The 19,789-nt window shown below is 43.3% G+C and overlaps 1 protein-coding gene across 6 annotated transcripts in view; it reads left to right on the top strand.

The window, feature by feature from the left end:
* The window catches only part of SPATA6L (spermatogenesis associated 6 like), a 58,748-nt gene extending 43,917 nt beyond the window's left edge, over nucleotides 1–14,831 (top strand). For all 6 annotated transcript variants that reach the window (XM_036856412.1, XM_036856408.1, XM_036856410.1 and 3 more), the window contains 5 exons: nucleotides 2,377–2,411; nucleotides 3,157–3,353; nucleotides 9,107–9,200; nucleotides 10,259–10,361; nucleotides 14,384–14,831. In XM_036856412.1, the coding sequence (XP_036712307.1) occupies nucleotides 2,377–2,411; nucleotides 3,157–3,353; nucleotides 9,107–9,200; nucleotides 10,259–10,348 (416 nt within the window). In that variant the 3' untranslated portion in view covers nucleotides 10,349–10,361; nucleotides 14,384–14,831. The remainder of the gene's footprint in view (nucleotides 1–2,376; nucleotides 2,412–3,156; nucleotides 3,354–9,106; nucleotides 9,201–10,258; nucleotides 10,362–14,383) is intronic.
* Nucleotides 14,832–19,789: the final 4,958 nt, after the last annotated feature.

Raw genomic sequence — 19,789 nt, forward strand, 5'->3', positions numbered from 1 at the left:
TATAGGACTCTCCATTTCTCTGGATAGGAAGCAGCAGGGGATTGGTGGAGATCAGGAGATGCAACACTTACTTTACAAGATTCCATGTCAGCAAGGAGGAGAGGCAATTTGTCTGAAGCAGTGAGGTTAAGGCAGGGGATCTCAAACGTTTAGATTTCAGTACCCTTTTGCGTTAAGTATTATTGAAGACCCAGTGAACTTTGTGTATGCAGATGATATCTATCAATATTTAGTGTTAGAAATTAAAACTGAGAAATTTGTAAAATACAAGAATATACAAGCACACATTCCATTAGCCATCAGAGTGGTGATATAATGACATATCATGTAGCTTTTGGAAAACTCCATTATATAGTCGTGAGAGAAAGAGAGTGAAAAAGAGATTAATATTATTAGGAGAACAGTTTTGATCTTGCAGAGCTCCTGAAAGGTCTTAGGGACCCATGGGGAGGCCCCTGGATCACACACTGAGAGGCACTGGGTTAAGGCCTCCCTGGGAGGCCTTTACTTTATGATTGAAATACATGAACCATGTCAATACTGAAGGTCAGGGCAGTGAATTTCAACCATTCCTGAATTAATAAAAATTCTTAGGCTAGAAAGGGATGGTGGTGGCCCATTCTCTTGACTCTTGGTGAGACTGGACCTGTACCATCCCTGACAACAGGGTTTCCTATCTTAGGCTGAAAGGTTTATACTTTTAAGGGGCTGCACATTCTCTTGTGGTAACTCAAGCCGGTGTCCTTGAATCACTGTGACTGTTCTACAGCAGCAAACCAAGGACAGAAGACAGGGTTTGAAGCAGAAAGTGCTTCATCACCTCTGACATTTAAGTCCTTTGGATTGAAAATCACCCATGTAGCCCATAAAAGCAGCACTGTCTTCCCCATTACTGTGAAATCAAGCAACAGGAAATGTCCTTTCCCAGGGAGGACAGTTGGGCTTAATGCTAGCTCAATTACAACGGGACTCATATATCATATTGGTCTCAGGCTTTGTCTTTCTTAATCCTGGCAGGTGGAGAACTAAGGTTCCAGAGAGGTTACAGAGTGTGTACAGGTCACACACCAAGTTTTTGGCATACTTACATTTACAGAAGACGTTCAGACCTCTGGGCTCAGATCCTTGGAATCCCTGTAGCTTCCAAGCCAGACTTTTCCTTAGGTCACCTGTCAGCTCATTCATTCAGGCCTAAGGTAGAATAAAGCAGTGCTTCTCAAACTTCAGTGTGCATTTGAATCACCTGGGGATCTTGTTAAAGTGCAGATTCTGATTCCGTAAGGCTGGGGTGGTGCCTGGAATCCTTCTTTTCTAACAAGCTTCCAGGTGATACCGATGCAGCTGGTCCATGGACTACACTTTGAGAAGCTAGAGAACAAGGGCAAACTCCCCATGAAAGGGAGTGTTCAAAAATCAGTAGCAAGGGGGTTCCTAGGCAACAGGGCAGGTTTATGGTTATAGCTGAAAAGGCGCTTAGCATTACCAATTCCCTGCTCAGCTGGGAGTTGGGTAGAAGAGAGCTTCTGGGACAAGATACCCACACACATACGTGCATGCCCAGAGGATATGACAATTAGCTTTAAAAAATCCCTTTTTATATCTTCCTTCTTATTGCCAGTGGCATTGGGGAATCAGCAGTCCCTTGTCACTGCCTAAGCCCCAGTCATGCTGGGGGAAGCCACGGTGGCCTTAGCATAGCCTTGCAAATACTCATTTCAAAAGTATTTTTTTTTCAACCTGGAAAAATCCCATTTATTCTTGTTTTTTTCTGTGTGTATTTATTACTTCTAGTAATTCTTACCATTCTCTGGCATTAGGTCTATTTACTTATTATGATTACTTGGGTAATCATAATGATTTACACTTTTGCTGTGTTGTTTTTCCAAGCTCTTATGTATTCATTTTTGTATCTACCTTGGACAAGTACACTCAAGAGTTTCTGCATAAGTAGGATTTTATGTAAACCAAATATAAAGGGAATGCCAGAAGAGGCAAAGGGTATGAATTTTACATTGAGCCAAATGGCTTTCTTTTAGGCCCTGGGCACCTGGGCAAATAAGAGTTTTCCAGGCTGCCCCAGGGCTACTGAACTTATTGCTTCACTTTAGACTCCCGTTTACTCTTCCTGTATCCATACGTGCTGTCATTAATATAACCTCATTGTTGACCTCAAGAGGACAGTAAAACTAATAGATAAATTGCTGTGACTTCAGGAAGACTTAAAGGTGATGGTATAATTTACAAGGGAGCATTTAAGTTCTCTGATAATTCATTCATTGTGTAATATTTTTGTACTTCTGTGGAATAAATGTAACAGCAGCTTTGGGGTAACTGGTAATAATAAGTCATTGAAACACCTGTTCCTCTTTCTTCTAGCTTCTTCTCTTGACAGCCTTGCAGCTAACGTAAAGGTAATTTTAGAAGTAGCATTTGTAAACTGATTTATTTCCAGCTATCTAATGTCAATTATTGTGCTTTCTCCCATGAGTGGTGGAAAGTATATGACTAGCTAATGCTGGTTATGGAATTGCTGTAGTTTAACTTGAGTTGCTTTGCTTTAGTTGGTTTATTCCCCTCACATACACTCTTTTCATTTGTAGGATGAATCACCAGTGAGGGTGTATGTAGGCCCAATATCTACTTTATCAGTAGGGATTGTCATTACTTTTTCTCTAATCGAGTACCTTTGTATATAGAGGTGGTAAATCACTTGTTCTTAAAGTTTGATTGGTTTATTCAGGTGAAGGTGCAAACTTCCATGTTACAACATGAGAATGGATATATGCAAAGAAAATGGAGTACACTGAGCTTCCTTTGCCATAGCAGTTAAATATTTTGTCTAAAAAATTATGTCTTTCCCAAACCCAATAATCTCCAATCCTCACAAACCAAAGCTCAGAGCATGAGTTTATTTTGGCTTGTGAATATATGCCAAATGTACAGAATTTTGGTTATCTTTCCTCGCCCTTGACTCCTGAGCATTTTGTCTCTAGTCTTCTCTACTCCCACCCCTCTTTTATTTGCAGGAGATCTCCAGGGCAGGTGTTCTATCATCTTGCCCTCAGTTCTCTTCCCTGTCCCACCCGGCCCCCAGCTCTAAATTAAGCAAACAAAAGCTAAAACTACAACTAAAGATTAATGCACATTGTCACTCAGGTTATCAAAGAGCCAGATGAACGGATTGTTTTAAGGAATGAATCACCATCATCGTTAGATTCAAATAAATTTGGAAAGCCCTCGGCCAGTTACAGTAACCAAGGGGATGCCGATTTCCACCGGGAAACTTCATTTGGCACCTCCCAGCACTCCAGATATCCCTGCCCTCTTCTGGATCAAACCCTTCTCCGAGAAAGGTCAGCAGCAAGCACCCATCTCTTTGCTAGAAGAGTGCCTTGTGGTCTGGCAGGAGTAAAGTCAGGTCACTTCATCAGTTTGCTTCCTTAGGAATATTCAGCTGGGGACACCTTGATATGAAAAATTATTTTTCCTTGAAAAATAATCCCAAAAGTAAGAATTGAGACTTTTCTCTTACCCTGGAAAGCATATCTCAAAATGCTTGTTGAAAATGGGACAGACAGCTAACTTGGCATAGGTACTATTTATCCATTATTATGTCATAAATTTTAGAACTCAAGCTTTTGATTTCACCAGTATAAAAGAACTCACTATAGAAAGTTTGGAAATTATAGAAAAATGAAAAGGAGTAAAAAAAAAATCACCTATAGTCCTGCCACCCAAAGACAAGCCTGGTTAATATGTGGGTGTATTTTCTTTCTCTTTTTCTAGACATCGTTTGTTGGCTTGTTTATATTATTGTCACACACACACACACACAAACCCACAATTGCATATGTCTGGAGGGCAGGCCAGAGATTGAGAGCAGGAACCTTTATTTTCCAAACTGCACTCCCAGCTGATGTGACTAACCATCCGGTTTGCCCCAGACTGTCCTGATTTTAACCCTGACAATCCTGCCTTCTGGGAAACTTCTTGGTCCCAGGCAAACCAGGACAGTTGGTCACAACTCCAGGGAAGTAGCACGAAAGATAATATTTTTAAGATAGTTGTTTTGAATGAAAGATAGGCCAGTCTGCTTTTCTCTGCATTGTTAGTGATAAGAATAAGAAATCTCCACATAAAAATAATACAATTGCTAACAAAGAGACTTGTAGTAAATATCCCAGAACAAAAGTGGCACTGAAATTTTAGTAGGAATTATAAGAAAGTGACATTGCATTCTTAGACTTTTTTCAGAAATGATAGAATACCTTTATATTAAAATGGACTTGAGGAAACCAAGTAAAATATTTTGATAAAATCTACTAAGTAATGGTGAGTCCTTGATTAGTTACTATATTGGAAGAAAATAACACAACATAGATTTTTAAAAATTGGCCTTGGCTCCCAGAGACAGGTGGTGAGAGACACATTTACACCCCTCTCTGGGCCTGGTCTCCCTTCTCTTCTGGCTTCTCTTTCTACCAGCCTGCAGCTTAACAGGTGGACAGAGCAGGTGGGGGGTTACCCCAGATGTAAAGACTTAGAATTTATTTTAAACAGAGAAGGGGAGGAACCTTCAACTGGTGGTAGTCAGGACACTTGAGCTCTGCTCACCTGTCTCCAAGTGCTATGCGATCTCACACAAGTACTCAGCCTTTTAGACCTTAGTTTCCTCATCTGTAAAAGGGGTTTAGTGATCAAAGATCCATCCTCTTGCAGCCCACAGTGCTTCTTTGCTGCCAGAACTGGAAGAAGCTCATGGATTTTGCCCATGTGCCTTGTTTCCGTACATCACCCAAACTCCTTATAAGCAGCATAGCAAGCTTTTCTGAGGGACTGAATTGAGCATCCATTTATTGAGAACCTATTATGTGCAGTGTATGTGATCGTGACACGTCCTTGCTTCCCAGTGGCTCACACGCTAGACGGGGTGGCAGGCATACCCCCATGTCACTAAATGTGAGATGGATTATGATGTGCACTTAACAGAAGTATAATCGAAATGTAGGGGAAAGGCAGAGCAGGAGGAGGTTAATTCCATTAGGAAGGAAATCTAGGAAGGCCTTGTTTCTTTTTAAATAAATTTGTTAGATGGTTTATGCATTCGTTCAACCAGTCTTTCCTGAGTATCTTTATGCAGCAGGACAGTAATTCTCAACTCTGGCTCACTGAAGAATTGCCTCATATTGAGTCAGAATCCTTGAGATTAGTACTGGGTGTGTGGAGGGGAATGCAGAATATCTGTGGTTAAAAATGTGCCTCACCAATTATACCTCAATTTTAAAAAAAAGACACATGAAGAATCAGTTACCAATTCATGGCACTTAGTAGACATTCAATAAATACTTGCTGACACAAGGGAAAAAAACAGTGCCTCAGAAGAAAAACAGGATTGATAGTTAACCTGCTAGTCCTGGAATAGAAATGATAACATTTAAGACATTTCTTCTGATCTCTGAGAACTTGCAGAGGATGTTAAAAAAAAATGTACACAGTTTTCTACAAGGCAGAACTTTGAGAACAGTACAGCCCAAATGCTATCAGAGTATAAAGGAGAAGGAAAGTACTCTAGAATGTTTTATGGAGGGGGTGGCATTTTCATGGGGGCCCAGAGGGGAGGGGATTGGATTGTGATAGTTAATGGAGGGGAGGGATGGGAGGTGAGAAGGCAGGGGGTGCTATCAGCTTCTAGAAGTTAGAGCAGCCTTGGGGAGTAGTGGGTGCCAAGGCTGAGAGTCTGAGGGGGACTGTGGAAACCAAGCTAAGGAATTTGGGCTCAGTTGGAAGGCAGTGGGGAGCTTTTGCTAGTCATTCACAGGAATTAGCACAGTTGACTGTAGAATGATGACTCTGGCTGCAGACCAGAGTTTTAATCATTTATCTCTGATAAGTCAGCAAATTCTGTGTCCAAAGTCACTCTAAACTGATAAGTTTGGAACTAATCAAACTATGAATTTGTAAATAAGGTGACAAAGTATAACATGGTCACACAAATTCTATCTGGTTTGCCCAAGACTGTCCTGGTTATAGCGCTGAAAGTCCTGCACTGTGGGAAACCTCTTAGTTCCAGGCACCCAGGATAGCTTGTCACCTTAACCTCCAGGGAAGTGGCACTGAAGATAATATTTTTAAGGCAGCTGTTTTGAGTAAAGGATATCCGTTTGTATCCTTGGGGAAGAATCCATTCCTCACTGACCTCAGTGTAGCCCCTGTGGAAGAATCCATTCCCCATTGACCTCACAGAGGTAGCCCTTGGAACACTAGGTGTTACTGTTATCGAACCAGGTTCGTTTGCCCTATGCACAGCTAGCCAAATGCTGAGGTGCAGAGAAAGTTTATTCACAACGCAGCCAAGTAAGGAGATGGGAGAACAAGTCTCAGATCCACCTCCCCAAAGGCAAGGGGCTTGAGATATTTATGGGATAAAAAAGCAGGGTGGTCTTAGGCATGGGGAAATGGGATTGGAGGTAGAGAAAAGGTGAAGTAATTGGTACCTTGCCCAGGCATATCTGGGTTACATGCTTCTTCATGGGATGCATGTTCAAAAATGGAGGTACTTAGCATGACCTCAGGGTGGAGTTTTTGGCCCTCTGATGTCAAAAAACTGTTCATCAGATAACTGTGCAGACACAGTTTTAGGGTCAGTTATCCCAACCAGTCTTAGCCAGCTTGAACTAGACAGGATCCAACTTCACGTTCTTGTAAAACAACTTAAGCCCACCATTACTATAGTGACCTGTGATGTCGGAGGCTTTATCTATTTATCTATAGGGGCGGTTAAGAAGTCTTGTGATATATTACCCTAGGCTATGTGAAGCTTGGAGGGTATGCAAATAAAGAAGGGAAAAAAGAATAAAAACAACTAAAGCAAGCTTAATCAGTAAAGGCGGTTTGTAAGAAGAGGGGTTTTTATCAAGCTGTTTCCTTATCTTCTGTAAGTCAAGCTCAAGAATTTCTGGTAGTCAACCGTGAGGGGCATAGTTTCACTACCAGTGCTTAGGCTCTGCCTCACTCACCGTTCTTTTCACATGAGCCACTGGGACAAGTCTCCCTCTGCTCAGATCACAGAAGTGCATGAGAAATACCTTTTGAGTTTCTGCTGACTTAATACTGAAATCAGCAAGGGCCAAGTTTGCAAGGATGAGATGGGAGGCAAGGTTTGGAGTGAGAGTCAGCCCAAGGTTTTAATGGAGGAAGTGGAAAACCCTTTTAACTAGCAGCATGGGAAATGGTAGTCCCAAACGTGGGAGAAACACTCTCAAGCCGGTTCCCTAGCTCCAGTGTCTGGATGGAGTCACATCCCTTCAGCATCCATCCTCAGTTCAGCATCCATCCGCAGTCATCCCACTGCACAAGGAGAAGGCCGTAATCAAGGCAGAGCACTGCTCTTGCCTGTTGACTCATCATTCTCAGAGGTCTTCAAATATAGTGTTGATTGTATATAGTAATAAGGGTAACAAGTGTATGGATAATTCTGGCACTGATTACTCAAGACCAATGAAAAAGCATTTGCAGTGTCCATTTGGTGGCTATTTTTAAATGCCAATTTTATTTATAGCTTCAAAATATTTCTATTTCTTCATCTTAAAAATTCTTAGAGGATTGTAAAAATGATGTGTCTTGCCTTTTCTTAAACATGGGCAGTGCTTTAGGTGGTTCATTCATTTGCTGTGAGTCATTTTCCTGGGTTGGTAATGGATTTGTGTAGATCCAGTCATTCTCTTGCTTGTTTCCCTGGAAACCAGAGGGTACATGCTCATTACAGGGAGCCAGGATGGGTGGCCTGGATGTGGGTCTCAAACCGAGCAGAGGGGCAACTACACAGGGACTCATTAGTGTGGTGGCCATAACAACAACTGGATTGATTCTCACATGTTTCTGTCATTTCCAGTGTTTACTGTATATTAGTTAAAGAGAACGATTTTATCCAAATTGCTAAAATTTTTAGGCATTTTAAGAAAACAATATCTGTGCTTTTCATAATCAAACTGCAAATTCTGCCTCAACTTAAGAATTGGTACTCACTTCCCTCCCCAAAATGAATGAATGAATGGATGAATTCAATCACTCAAGAAATATGTATTAAATTCCTACTGTGGTATTCAAAGCCCTGAGATGAGCTATTAGCCCAAGAGGCTCAGTCCCAATTTCAGTCTAGGAGGAGAGACAGACATTAGCCAAATAATGACAAAATGTCCACTGGGGGAAGTGCTATGAATGAGGGGTGAATGGATTCCAAGTGCATGAAATAGGGAAGCCGACTTCCTCTACAGCGGGGGTCCCCAACCCCCCAGGGCCGTGGACCGGTACCAGTCCGTACCAGTTAGGAACTGGGCCTCACAGCAGGAGGTGAGTGGCAGGCGAGCACGCGAAGCTTCATCTGCTGCTCCGTGTCGCTCGCATTACCGCCTGAACTCCCCCCCGCCCCACCCCGGTGCCAAAAAGTGTCTTCCACAAAACCGGTCCCTAGTGCCAAAAAGGTTGGGGACCACTGCTCTACAGGAAGGGGCTCAGGAAGGATCTTCCTGAGAAATCAATAACTGAATTGAACTCTGAAGGTGGGTAGGACTCAACATGAGCGGGGATGGGGGTTGGGGGTGGCAGCATTCTACCCGAGGGAGCAGCGCTGGCAAGTGCCTATGGAAGGGAGAAAATTCAGCCTGTTTGAGGAACTGAAAGACACTGTAAGATCTGTGGTTTAGTTTGGGTCTGGGTGGCCTAAAGTAAATGACACATAAAATACCCCGTGGTGGAAAACATTTGGGATTAAATTTTGTATTAAAAATTGGTGGGTTACATGTTTTAAAAGTAAAAGTAGGATTTGTTCTTTAGAGAAATATCTAAAATACACAGTAAATTACAAAGAAGAAAAGAGTGACACACCCTGACACACACCATTTTTAACATCTTGGTGGTTTTTATTCCCAGTGCTTTTCCTATACCTAGGTTTAATAAAGACATTGAAACCATGCTATGCACACTGTTTTGCATGTTGCTGCTTTTTTTCTCACCTTTAAGTTATAAATATCGACCCTTATTGTTATGCACTCTAAGTGTCCTTTTTATCAGCTGCATAATACTCCACCCTGTTTACTCTGTTGAGCAGGTTCCACCCTGGGTCCCAGTCCATGTGGAAGAAGATCCACGAAAGGGTCTGCAGTCGTCTGATGTCCCACAGATCTCAGCAACACCTAAACAAGGTCAGGGCTTCTGATGGAATTAGATCTTTGCTGACAAAATAATATGGGAACTGGGTCTCACAGTCTAGCAGGGGAGACAGACATTAATCAAGTAACCACAGAAATAAATGTAAAATTGTGATGCTCACCAAGGAGGTTACATGGTATCCTGAGAGTGTATGAAAAGGAGTATTTGACTTGGTTGGCAGTCAGGGCAGGCTTCCCTGAGGAAGAGACAGTGGAGCTTCAATCTGAGTGATGAGTAGCAGCTACTTTGGAGAACAGCACGCATCAAGCAGAGGTCCTGCAGCAAGAGGGAGCATGGTCCTGTCAAAGAACTTAGAGAACACAGTGTAACTGGCCCGAAGCACATTTCCTTCCACTCTGGACAGGAATCCCTGTGCAGGGAAGAATCTAGGGACGTGTGTGGTCTGCATGAGCTCACAACATGGAAAAAAGTTTCCCTCAAAGTTCATAAGGTGTTTTTCACTGTTTGACTTTTATGGGGGTGAGGGGAGTGTTTCTGACCCATAGATAGATAAACCCAGCACTTTGTCTACTGCAGATGTACAGCCATTAGCTGTGACCTGTCACCAGTTCAAAAAAATTCAACTGGAAGGTTGACATTGCCCCCTCTGGTTGGATTTAACTATACCATGTAGTTGAATTGGTCATCTTGACTTATTTAAATGCTGGCATTTAAATGAATATTGATTACCCTAATCACCAGGGTCGTGGATTACTTTACTGCCTGTCTGCAAAGTCATTTGCTTTGCTTTGTTAATTCGTAGTTTTTTCAAGTAAGGGAATCCCTTTAAAATGTAAAAAGAATAAAAGGAAGAAAGGGAAGAGGGAGGGGGCGTGGGAGAGAAGAAGGAAGAGGAAAGAGAAAGAGAGATAAAGGGAGGGAGGGGGAAGAAAAGAAATAATATCTATGTACACACATATATCATGAACACAATATATATGGCATATATGGGATTCATAGACCTCTTAAATGCAAAACTACACATCCAGATATCCTTGATCTGTATTACATTATGAGTAATGCAATTGCTGGATTTGTTTTTGTTATATAGGAAGACTCCATCTCTGAAGTAAAGAATATCCTTGAAAGACCAAGCTACCCTGTGAAGAAATATCCGGTGCATGAACAGAGATATTTTTAAACTGCTGTCCTATGTAAGTAAGCAGCTTAAGTGCTTCTTGTTGATTTGCTAAAATAATTTCAGTTTCCTGCTACAATATAAAGTACCTAGAAAATGTGGCGGATAGGAGTCGAGGAGGAGATAAGAGCCACATTCTTCCTTCAGACAGCACATACGCGGGTCTGCCAGCAGTCTTGCCTCTTGTATCCTCCCCCCTACCCCCTTACCTAATGGTCCCTCTTTCAGCTCCTCAAACACAAGCTCCTTCCGACTGTGGGGCCTTTGCATGTGCTCTCTGACTGGAATACTTCTTCCTGACCCTGTATGGGTCACTTCTCTTTACCTTTCGGGTCTCATGACTTTCCATGACACCCCCTCCCACTCTGAGGTACACCTTTTTAGCCCTCTGCAGTTTTCTTTCATAAAGTATGACACAGTTCATTGTTATATTTTTATGTGGGTTGATTGCTTAAAAGTCTGCTCCTTCTACTTGAATGACACCTTCCCGAGGTCAGGGACTCTGCCGTCCTGCTCACTATTTTACAGCCAGAATTACAGTGGGATCCCATTTAACTTAGGTGAACTCAACCACACATGCCAGGTGTGTGCCCTGAACAAGAGCCTTCCTTCCCCCCACTACCCTGTCGCCACCCTTGCGTCAGACGACCTTCCACTGTGGTTGGTGCTCAGTAAATATTTTTTGTGGGAGGCTGTTGAATGAGGTGATGAGGCAACTCTTGAATTCAGATGTGTGGTAAGAAGTTCGTCATTTTGTGGGCTGTCGTCATTTCTCAGGTTTTCTCTTCTTTCCCTTCCTACCCAGGCCCAGCATAAGAATAGCTCTTCCTTATTAAGTGCTTCCTGAGTGCCAGGACCTGGCCCGAATACTTCACTTGTATTAAATGAATTAATATTTAATTATCACAACAACTCTGTGAAGTAGGTATTATCACCAGTTCCATTTCACAGGGAAACTGAGGCAAGGAGAGGTTAAGTGCCTTGCTCAAGGTAACATGGCTAGTGAATGGCCCAGCTACAGTCTGAACCCAGGTGATCTGGCTTCAGTGACCATGCTTTTAACCATTACATTCCATTGTTCTCCAAAACTGGAGTGTGTGATAGGAGAACCCTGGGGAGAAGGAGCAGAGCCCTTTGGAACCTAAGCAGAGTCGGTGGACATTGCCCTTGAGCATCCCCCAGAGGGTCCTATGGTGTTGTATCATGTAGTCCCTTATTCTAGCAACATCAAGATAATTAACGAATCTTTTTAAACAGTAAAGGAGTGTGGGATGATGTGCTAGGTTTTCACTGTCTTCAGGCTCCTGAAATTCTGGTTTGAGGGTCATTCATGCTTTAGGGCACACATCGCCTTGCCCAGGGCTGGCCAGGACTTCCCGCCTTCAGCACAGAGGAATGTGGAGGACAGCTCAGTAATTTCCCATTTTGCAGGCTTCTACCTTAGAACGTTCTGCTTGGTAGATTAAAGGATGGCTTCTGGGCCACATAATCTCCAGTTGCCAAAATAGTCATCTAGGCATTTATTAGGTGGTTATACGGAACACAGCCCACTTAATTACCACTTAGGGAATGTGGCCCACGTAATTACCAAATGCCAAATTGTGTTGAATTTCAACATGGCTAACATCAAGTTACATAAAGCCCTGAACCGGCAGATATGTGAACCCTGACATGAGGGGATAGAGAGAAGGTAAGAAAAAAAAAATTCCGTCTTAGTAAATAGGTTTCCTTTGTAACATGAGTTCCTACTCAGTGGTTTGGAATACGCTCAAAGGCCTTCTCTGAAAGCTCTCCATACCATTCTCCTCCTGTCCCAATTTGGGTCATGGATTCCTGGTGAGGCAGGGGTCCTGGAGGGCTGTGTCAGTGAAAGTTTTCATGGTTGTAAAGAACCCAGGTGACTTTGACTCATCTTAAGCAAACAGGGCATTTAGTAGAATGATGCTGTCTCAGTGAATCCAGGGAAGATCCAAACAAGCAAGGTCAAGCAGCTAAAACGGGACCATCACGCCTATGGGCTGGGCAGACAGCAACAGAGAGGAGCATTCGGCAGAAGACCCAGTGAGTTTCCACTCCATGTCCCCTGCCCTGCTTTTCTCAAGGACTCTCCTGCTTACAGCACCAACGCTTGTCCTTCCCTTCTGCACTTCTGCTCTTTCACTGTTCATCATCTTTCCCTCTCCTGGTTTCCTGGTGATCTCAAGATTCAGGGGAAATGAAAAAGTAGATTCTTAGCACTTAGGGATTAAGTTAGGGATGCTTGGACCAGAAACAATAAGTCCAATTGTCTGACCAGGGAATGTGTGGAAGAGATGGGTCGAAGGGGTTGGAATACACCTGTTTCTCCTTACTCAGGATGGTTTGGGCCTTGATACTTTTGGTATAAAACAGATGATCCTTTGTATACTTTAAGATGGTGAATTTTAGGTTATATGAATTTTACCATTAAACAAGTCCCATAAGCGTGCACATGCACACACGCACACACCCGTTATCCCTAGTTCTCCTGTGAGGTGTGATTGCCTCGGTGTCACCATCCTTATCAAGAGCTGATTGCCCACGTCTGGTGTGTGCTCACTGAGATTCCACTTTCAAGGTCAGGCTTACAAGGCCTCCTCTGTGATACCTCCTGGTCCCTCAGGCAGACTCAGGCCCTCTGCCTTCTGCCCCTCCACATGCCTCCACTAAGGACTTCATTCCTTCAGCCTTGTACTGTAGTTGGTTTTCCTTATGAAAACTCTCCCAAGAAGAGGGTGGAGGACTGGAGGGAGGTCTCTGCAAAGGGATGGGAGACTGAGCAGATGGCACCAGCTCTGGCCCACCGACCCTCCCATCCCTGTGAGCAGCTCCCGTGATCCCAGCTGCCACCGCCATGGCCGGCCTGCAGCGGGAGCTGGTCCACTTGTAATGCTCCCAGCTCGAGGGAGGGCAGAGAACCCAGGCCCAGACGTCCTCAGACACAGACAAGAACTGTAGCACAAAAACTTTTCTAAAATTAAAGAATAGCAAAAAGGAAATAAACCAAGAAAAGGAAAGAAAAAGGACAACAATGAATTAAAATGCTGGTTTCTGATTCTGTCATAGCTCCTTAGGCCTCCAGCTCCAAAGGGAGGGGCTGCTATGGCTTCCAACCTTACCGTCTCTGCTGGGCAGGCAGGAGCCATTTTACTTCCTCCCACGGGGCCCTTTCGTCTCCCTTACAACCAAAGCAAAAAGCAAACCAGCCTACAGATGCCAAGCTCCAGCCTCGAGGCCCTCCCTCTCTGATTTGCTCACCAGCTTCGGAGGGATTTGTCATTTGATGGCTTGTGGTGATTGGCACATGGATAATGACACACCTCCCTTCATCCCAGGGGCTCCTGGTCCTGTCAGAGTCTAACAAACAGACCACACAGGCAGTGGCCATACACCCAAATCACATGGCAAGTTCCCGGGTCAGCAATCCTCAGTGAGCATTAGAATCACCTGGGGTGCTGAAAAATACTGATGCCCAGGCCCCACTCTGGACCAGCTTAATTGGAATCTCTGTGGGTGGTGCCTGGCATCGGTATTTCTGTAAAGGTTCTTCAGGAGATTCTAATGCACATTTAGCACTGAGAATCTCTGCAGTAGGCTGCAAATGCCTTGAGAATGGGGGGACTCAGAACACCCCCAAATCCTATACTGACCCCCTCCACTCTCAAAAGCAATTGTTCCATGGAATAGAATTGATTTGGGCATGTTTAACAGTTCGGCTCAATAACACCTAGCAGTTTCTGCACATTTACTATGTGCCAAGGACTGTACTAACTCCTCAGAGTAACACTAAGAGGTAGATACTCTGCTTGTCATCATCCTAATAGTATACAAAGAGGCCAGGTAACTTGCCCAAGGTCACACAAGTGTTTGTCTTGCTAACCTAACATTGCCTCTTTCCTACACGTAGAGCTACGTGCCAAGATTTGGATAGAGGGAAATCATCTTCTTCTTGGTTGTGTTTATTGATTGCCTTTTTCTCAGTACCACATGTAGTGTATGAAGTGTCTTCACATTTCACAGGGGAGACGGAATGAAAGCTGGAGGAGCATCATGAAGAGCTCACTCATCAAGCCAACTGAACAACAGTTTTTGTTCTGCGTATCAAATCACCAGTGTCTAACCCCCTTTAAATCAAACCTGTACCCACCCAGTCTTTTGTACCCAGGTAAGAGTCATTGATTAAAGTGTTTGCTGTTTGAGGCTCAAGTTTTCTTGTCAAGCTGGAAAATTTGTGTTTTAGTTTGTTTGTGTGTTTGTTTTGAGCTTGAAAACGAAAATAATAATTGGGTGGCAGGTGCTTTTTCATTTGGAAAGCACTTCTTAAAATTCTGATGAAAATGTCAAGATGCCTTTTCAGGTGTTCCTCATTTTTGGCAGTGGATGTGTTCTTGGAAAGTTCTTTTCTTTCCCTCCTTCCTCATTTTTTCCTCCTTCCCGCTTGTCCTCACCCCTCCCCCACCTCTACCTATTTCCCTTCCCTTCCCTTCCTTTTCCTTCCCATCCTTTCCTGTCCCTTCCCGTTCCTTCCCTTTCCTCTTACATTTTCCATGAGCTCGAGGAAGCTGCTATCTAGAGGAATAAACTGATACATCCTCTAGAAAAAGACTGTCACCCTGATTTTCCATTTTTGGTAAATCTGTTTTTTTGTGGTTGTTTGTTTGCTTTTTAGTGTTAGGCTTGATTTACATGATATCAACTGAAAACCTAGGAAGAGGGAGCATTACTTCTGGAGAATTCAGGTCTTGCTTTAAAGGTTTAATTTCTATGATACATTTGTAAGAGTAGGCTAATTTCTTTTGATTGTAGTTTAAACCACTCCTTCTGTCACCTACCCCTCCTTTTTTCCAGCAATTCTTAAATAAATTTATATGAGGAACAAAACCTTCTTCAAATATTTCTCTGAAATAACTACACTAAGTTTGGCAGAAATGACTGCCAAAACAAGATTTAAAATTAGTAGAAGGGTGCCTTTATGAAATGCTTACCCAGTTTGAGGAACAAGAAGAGGATGGGGATGGATTGAAGTGGACATTTGTCTTCATGGGTCTACAGACCCAGAGAAGAGAGGGCTTGAAAACGGAAACCTTTGTCTTTCCTTCATGCTATAACCTGAGCATTTTCCTCTACCATGCCCTAAAACCCTTTCAGTTTTTACAAGATTCAGTGAGAATCAAATTTTCTTTTCTCATTATGACCACAGGAATTGGTTCATTAGGTAAATTAAGAAAACAAAATTAAAAATTAAAGGAGAAAATAAGTCCAAAAGCCAAAATAAAACAAAACTCATTTATCCCCTTCTCAAGAATTTCAGCCTAATAAAGGTATATATCACAACAAGCATTCCACCTTTGAAAGACAGACGATATGCTTAAATTACACCTGCTTGTATGTTCTCAGTGTGTCTGAAACTATAGTTGTCAGTTTGTTATTTTGAGGTCTAAGTAGTCATCAATAATAAAAAATACTGTATTACATTGAAACTATGGTACAGTTCTCAGAAAAGGGCCACTTAGGAAGGATATAAGCAGCTGAAGGAAATCAGTTCTAATGAATTGGTATCCTGTGGCAGTTGTTGTTCAGATACACACTGTGACACTCATTGTCCTTTTTTTTCTTTCTTTATGGTTTGAGCATAACTCCTTAATTCAATTTAGGGATAAGATCTTAAATGCCCATTCTTTTTTAAAGTCTTTTTTTCTTTTTTCCTTCGCAAATCAATTTGCCTTTTGCTCACTTTCTGATCTGCTAACTCTATTGTTTAAGTTATTCCTATTTTATCTTTTTATTTCTCAAGGAGTTATTTCAGTTTTGAGGAGTTACATTGGGGCCAGGATTGCAGCAGGATTTTGCTTTTGGAATATATAAAAATGTGAATAATTTTGTGACATATTGGGGTTCAGATTACTTTGGGAAGATCTGTGTCATTAAATGTAATAAAAATCCTCACCTGTCTTGCTTCAGTTTATTACTGTTTTCTTGACTTTCACAGCTGCAGATCTATCAAAGCCTGGACCGTATTTTACAAACATGTTTCACAGGGTCTGGGTTTACAGAGGCTCCTGGGAAAATCTCCTTGGTGGAGCCTGGGCCCTCCAAGCAAAAGCCACCATACAGTAAGGCCATTTCCCTACTGTCACCTGACTGACCCAAAGTTAGCTGAAGCCTATAGACCTTGAATTATAAATAAGATTTTAAAAATGAGAGTGTACATGATATGTTTAACATAAGAGAAGTTGGTCGGTTTTAAATGCATAATTGGGGAGGGCTGATGGATTATGTATGCAAGTTCACCTAGCCCCTGAATACCTAGCCGCTCTTACTAATAGTCATGGCTGTTCTTGATTAGTTCCATTAAAGGAGCCCTCTGACCTCTCTGAAGGCAGCCCGAGGAAAGGACGTGCTCTCTAGTCCATGTGTGACCAGTGAACCTGCTAGTACCGCCTGACGGGACTGCTGTCCTTCCCTGAATGGGAGGCACACCCCAGCACTCCTTGGGGACGTGCAGGTCTTGGAGAGAACTCCGTCCCCTCTTCCCATGGAGTGGGAACCCTGCTGACAGTGAGTGGAGCTGCAATCTTCCTGCTCCTTGGGTCTGCTCCCCCGGCCCCTCCACATGGGGCCTAGGGGAAGCAGTAGTTACTTTGATCATCAGAGGAAAGAGCCTGTGCTTGGTTTCACCTTCAAAACTAGGAAATTTGGCAAAAGCAGGGTCATGCCTAGGACAAGCGCTTTACCCTGGTGCAAATGGATGGCTGGCTTGTCAGAGCTTCTTCAGCAGTCTGAAATTTCCCCCTTGGGCTTCTGTATTTTTAGAGTGATCCTGCAGCACCCCCGTAAGTACATATTTTTATATTTATAAATGTATATTTATATACTTTTCTTTCTTTTGTCTTATCTTTATTTTAAAAGTACCCTGTAGCCCATAGTATAATATCAACCCTCCTCATCATTTACCATGAGAATCACCTGCCAGGGCTCATTTATTTGCTCCCTGTGGTGACCACAGCTTTGCCTCTCCAAGACCCTGTGGGCAGAAGGAATATAGCATATTCCGTGGCAGGGTTTGCTTTGTGTGTCATCTTAATTCCAGGAGCTCTGAGATGGCAGCACTGAGGGCCACCATGCCTGCCCAGAGATGGTGTGGGGAATTGGGGGCTGCTAGGTGGCTCAGGTACCAGGATTAGGATTTTCAAATGAAGAGGAAGAAGGGAGACCTCTGGCAAGGTGGAGTTCGCTCTAAGGTAGGAGAGCTGAAACATATGTGATGGGTCTTTGGTTTGTGACTGGTTGGAGCTGCTTTTGGCTCGGCCAAGGTATGTCACTGCATGTCTTGCTCAGCCTGGGTGGGGGTGTGGGGTGGTTTATTCTAGGTCCTTCCACAGAGGAGGCCAGGACAAGGGCAACGTCGAGGGACTTGGGAGAGCTACAGTCTTTTTTTTTTTTTTATACATTTATTTATTTATTTATTTATTTATGGCTGTGTTGGGTCTTCGTTTCTGTGCAAGGGCTTTCTCCAGTTGCGGCGAACGGGGGCCACTTTTCATCGCGGTGCGCGGGCCTCTCACTGTCGCGGCCTCTCCCGTTGCGGAGCACAGGCTCCAGACACGCAAGCTCAGTAGTTGTGGCTCACGGGCCTAGTTGCTCCCTGGCATGTGGGATCCTCCCGGACCGGGGCACGAACCCGTGTCCCCTGCATTGGCAGGCGGATTCTCAACCACTGCGCCACCAGGGAAGCCCTACAGTCTTTTAAAGACCATACTAACTAACTCTGGGAGACCTGGAATCGCAGGAGAGAAACGGAGTAAAGGTGTTTTTCCTTCTTCCTGCCCCCTCTTTTTCTCTCTTTTATTCCTTTATTTACTGCCTCAGTTTGCCAGGTGCTGTATCAAGTGCTTTCCAAGGGCATTAGTAGGTGGTGTTAAGGTTGAGGGCCCTGGAGTGAGAGCACCTGGATTTGAATCCTGGTTTTACCATTTACTGGCTGAGTGACTTGGGCAAATAACGTAACCTTTTTTTGTGCGTCAGTGTCCATCTATGTGAGATGGAGTCAGTGGTACCATCTATTTCATAATGTTGTTGTCATAAGTAAATGAGTTAACGCATTTAAAGCCCTTCAAATCAGTGCCTGGCACAAAACAAGCACTCAGTAAGTGTTAGCTGTTGTTATTCTCATCTCATTCAATTATTGAGGAAAGCATTCCCCTCCCCCCATCCCCCCCCCTTTTTTTTGCTGAGGACACTGAGGCTCAGAAAAGCTGAGTGTCCGAGCCAGTTTCCAAACCCTGCTCTGTCCTGCCTCCAAACCTCATGACCTTTCTGCTACTTTCTGCCACCCCTTGGTTGTCACCTGATTGTCCCTGAGGCTGGTGCATGCTGGATAATTCAACCTCAAGGGTTTGAAAAAAATGAATTCAGAGTCCTTCAGTAAAGTGACAGGGCAACTAAGGTCTCTTGACAGGAGTTGGGACAAGGTTAACCACTTCCTGTTTAGGCCAACAAGAGATGCTGTCTGCTCTCATTTCCTGTCATTGGAATATTATGTTTGTAAATAGCATTTTTAGAAAACCACCCCCCCTTCTCCCACCCCAAAATCAATATCCCTGTTCCTTTTCCTCCAGGAACTGGCACTTATTCAGAATGATATCTTGAACTGAGGTAAATATCACACCTATTTTAGTGGGACGACTTCCAGGAAAGACTGTGTGTAATAGGTGTCATTGCTGGAAGTTCTGGATTCATGGTGAGAACTCCTTGTCGTGAAAGGTCGTTTGTCCTTGCATGAGGGGAGTTCAACATGGCGAATGATGACATCCTTTGTTCATTGAGTCATATGGTCTCAGCCCTGACAATTAACTGAACTGATTCTGTAGCCTTGAGTGCAATCACTGTTGTTTTGGGTTTTTTTTAACATCTTTATTGGAGTGTAACTGCTTTACAATGGTGTGTTAGTTTCTGCTTTATAACAAAGTGAATCAGTTATACATATGTTCCCATATCTCTTCCCTCTTGCATCTTCCTCCCTCCCACCCTCCCTATCCCACCCCTCTAGGTGGTCACAAAGCACCGAGCTGATCTCCCGGTACTATGTGGCTGCTTCCCACTAGCTATCTATTTTACGTTTGGTAGTGTATATATGTCCATGCCACTCTCTCACTTTGTCCCAGCTTACCCTTCCCCCTCCCCATATCCTCAAGTCCATTCTCTAGCAGGTCTGTGTCTTTATTCCCATCTTGCCCCTAGGTTCTCATGACCAATTTTTCTTTTTTTTAGATTCCGTATATATGTGTTAGCATATGGTATTTGTTTTTCTCTTTCTGACTTACTTCACTCTGTATGACAGACTCTAGGTCCATCCACCTCACTACAAATAACTCAATTTCGTTTCTTTTTATGGCTGAGTAATATTCCATTGTATATATGTGCCAC

The sequence above is a fragment of the Balaenoptera musculus genome, chromosome 6 (assembly GCF_009873245.2).
Source record: "Balaenoptera musculus isolate JJ_BM4_2016_0621 chromosome 6, mBalMus1.pri.v3, whole genome shotgun sequence".
Classification (NCBI taxonomy): domain Eukaryota; kingdom Metazoa; phylum Chordata; class Mammalia; order Artiodactyla; family Balaenopteridae; genus Balaenoptera; species Balaenoptera musculus.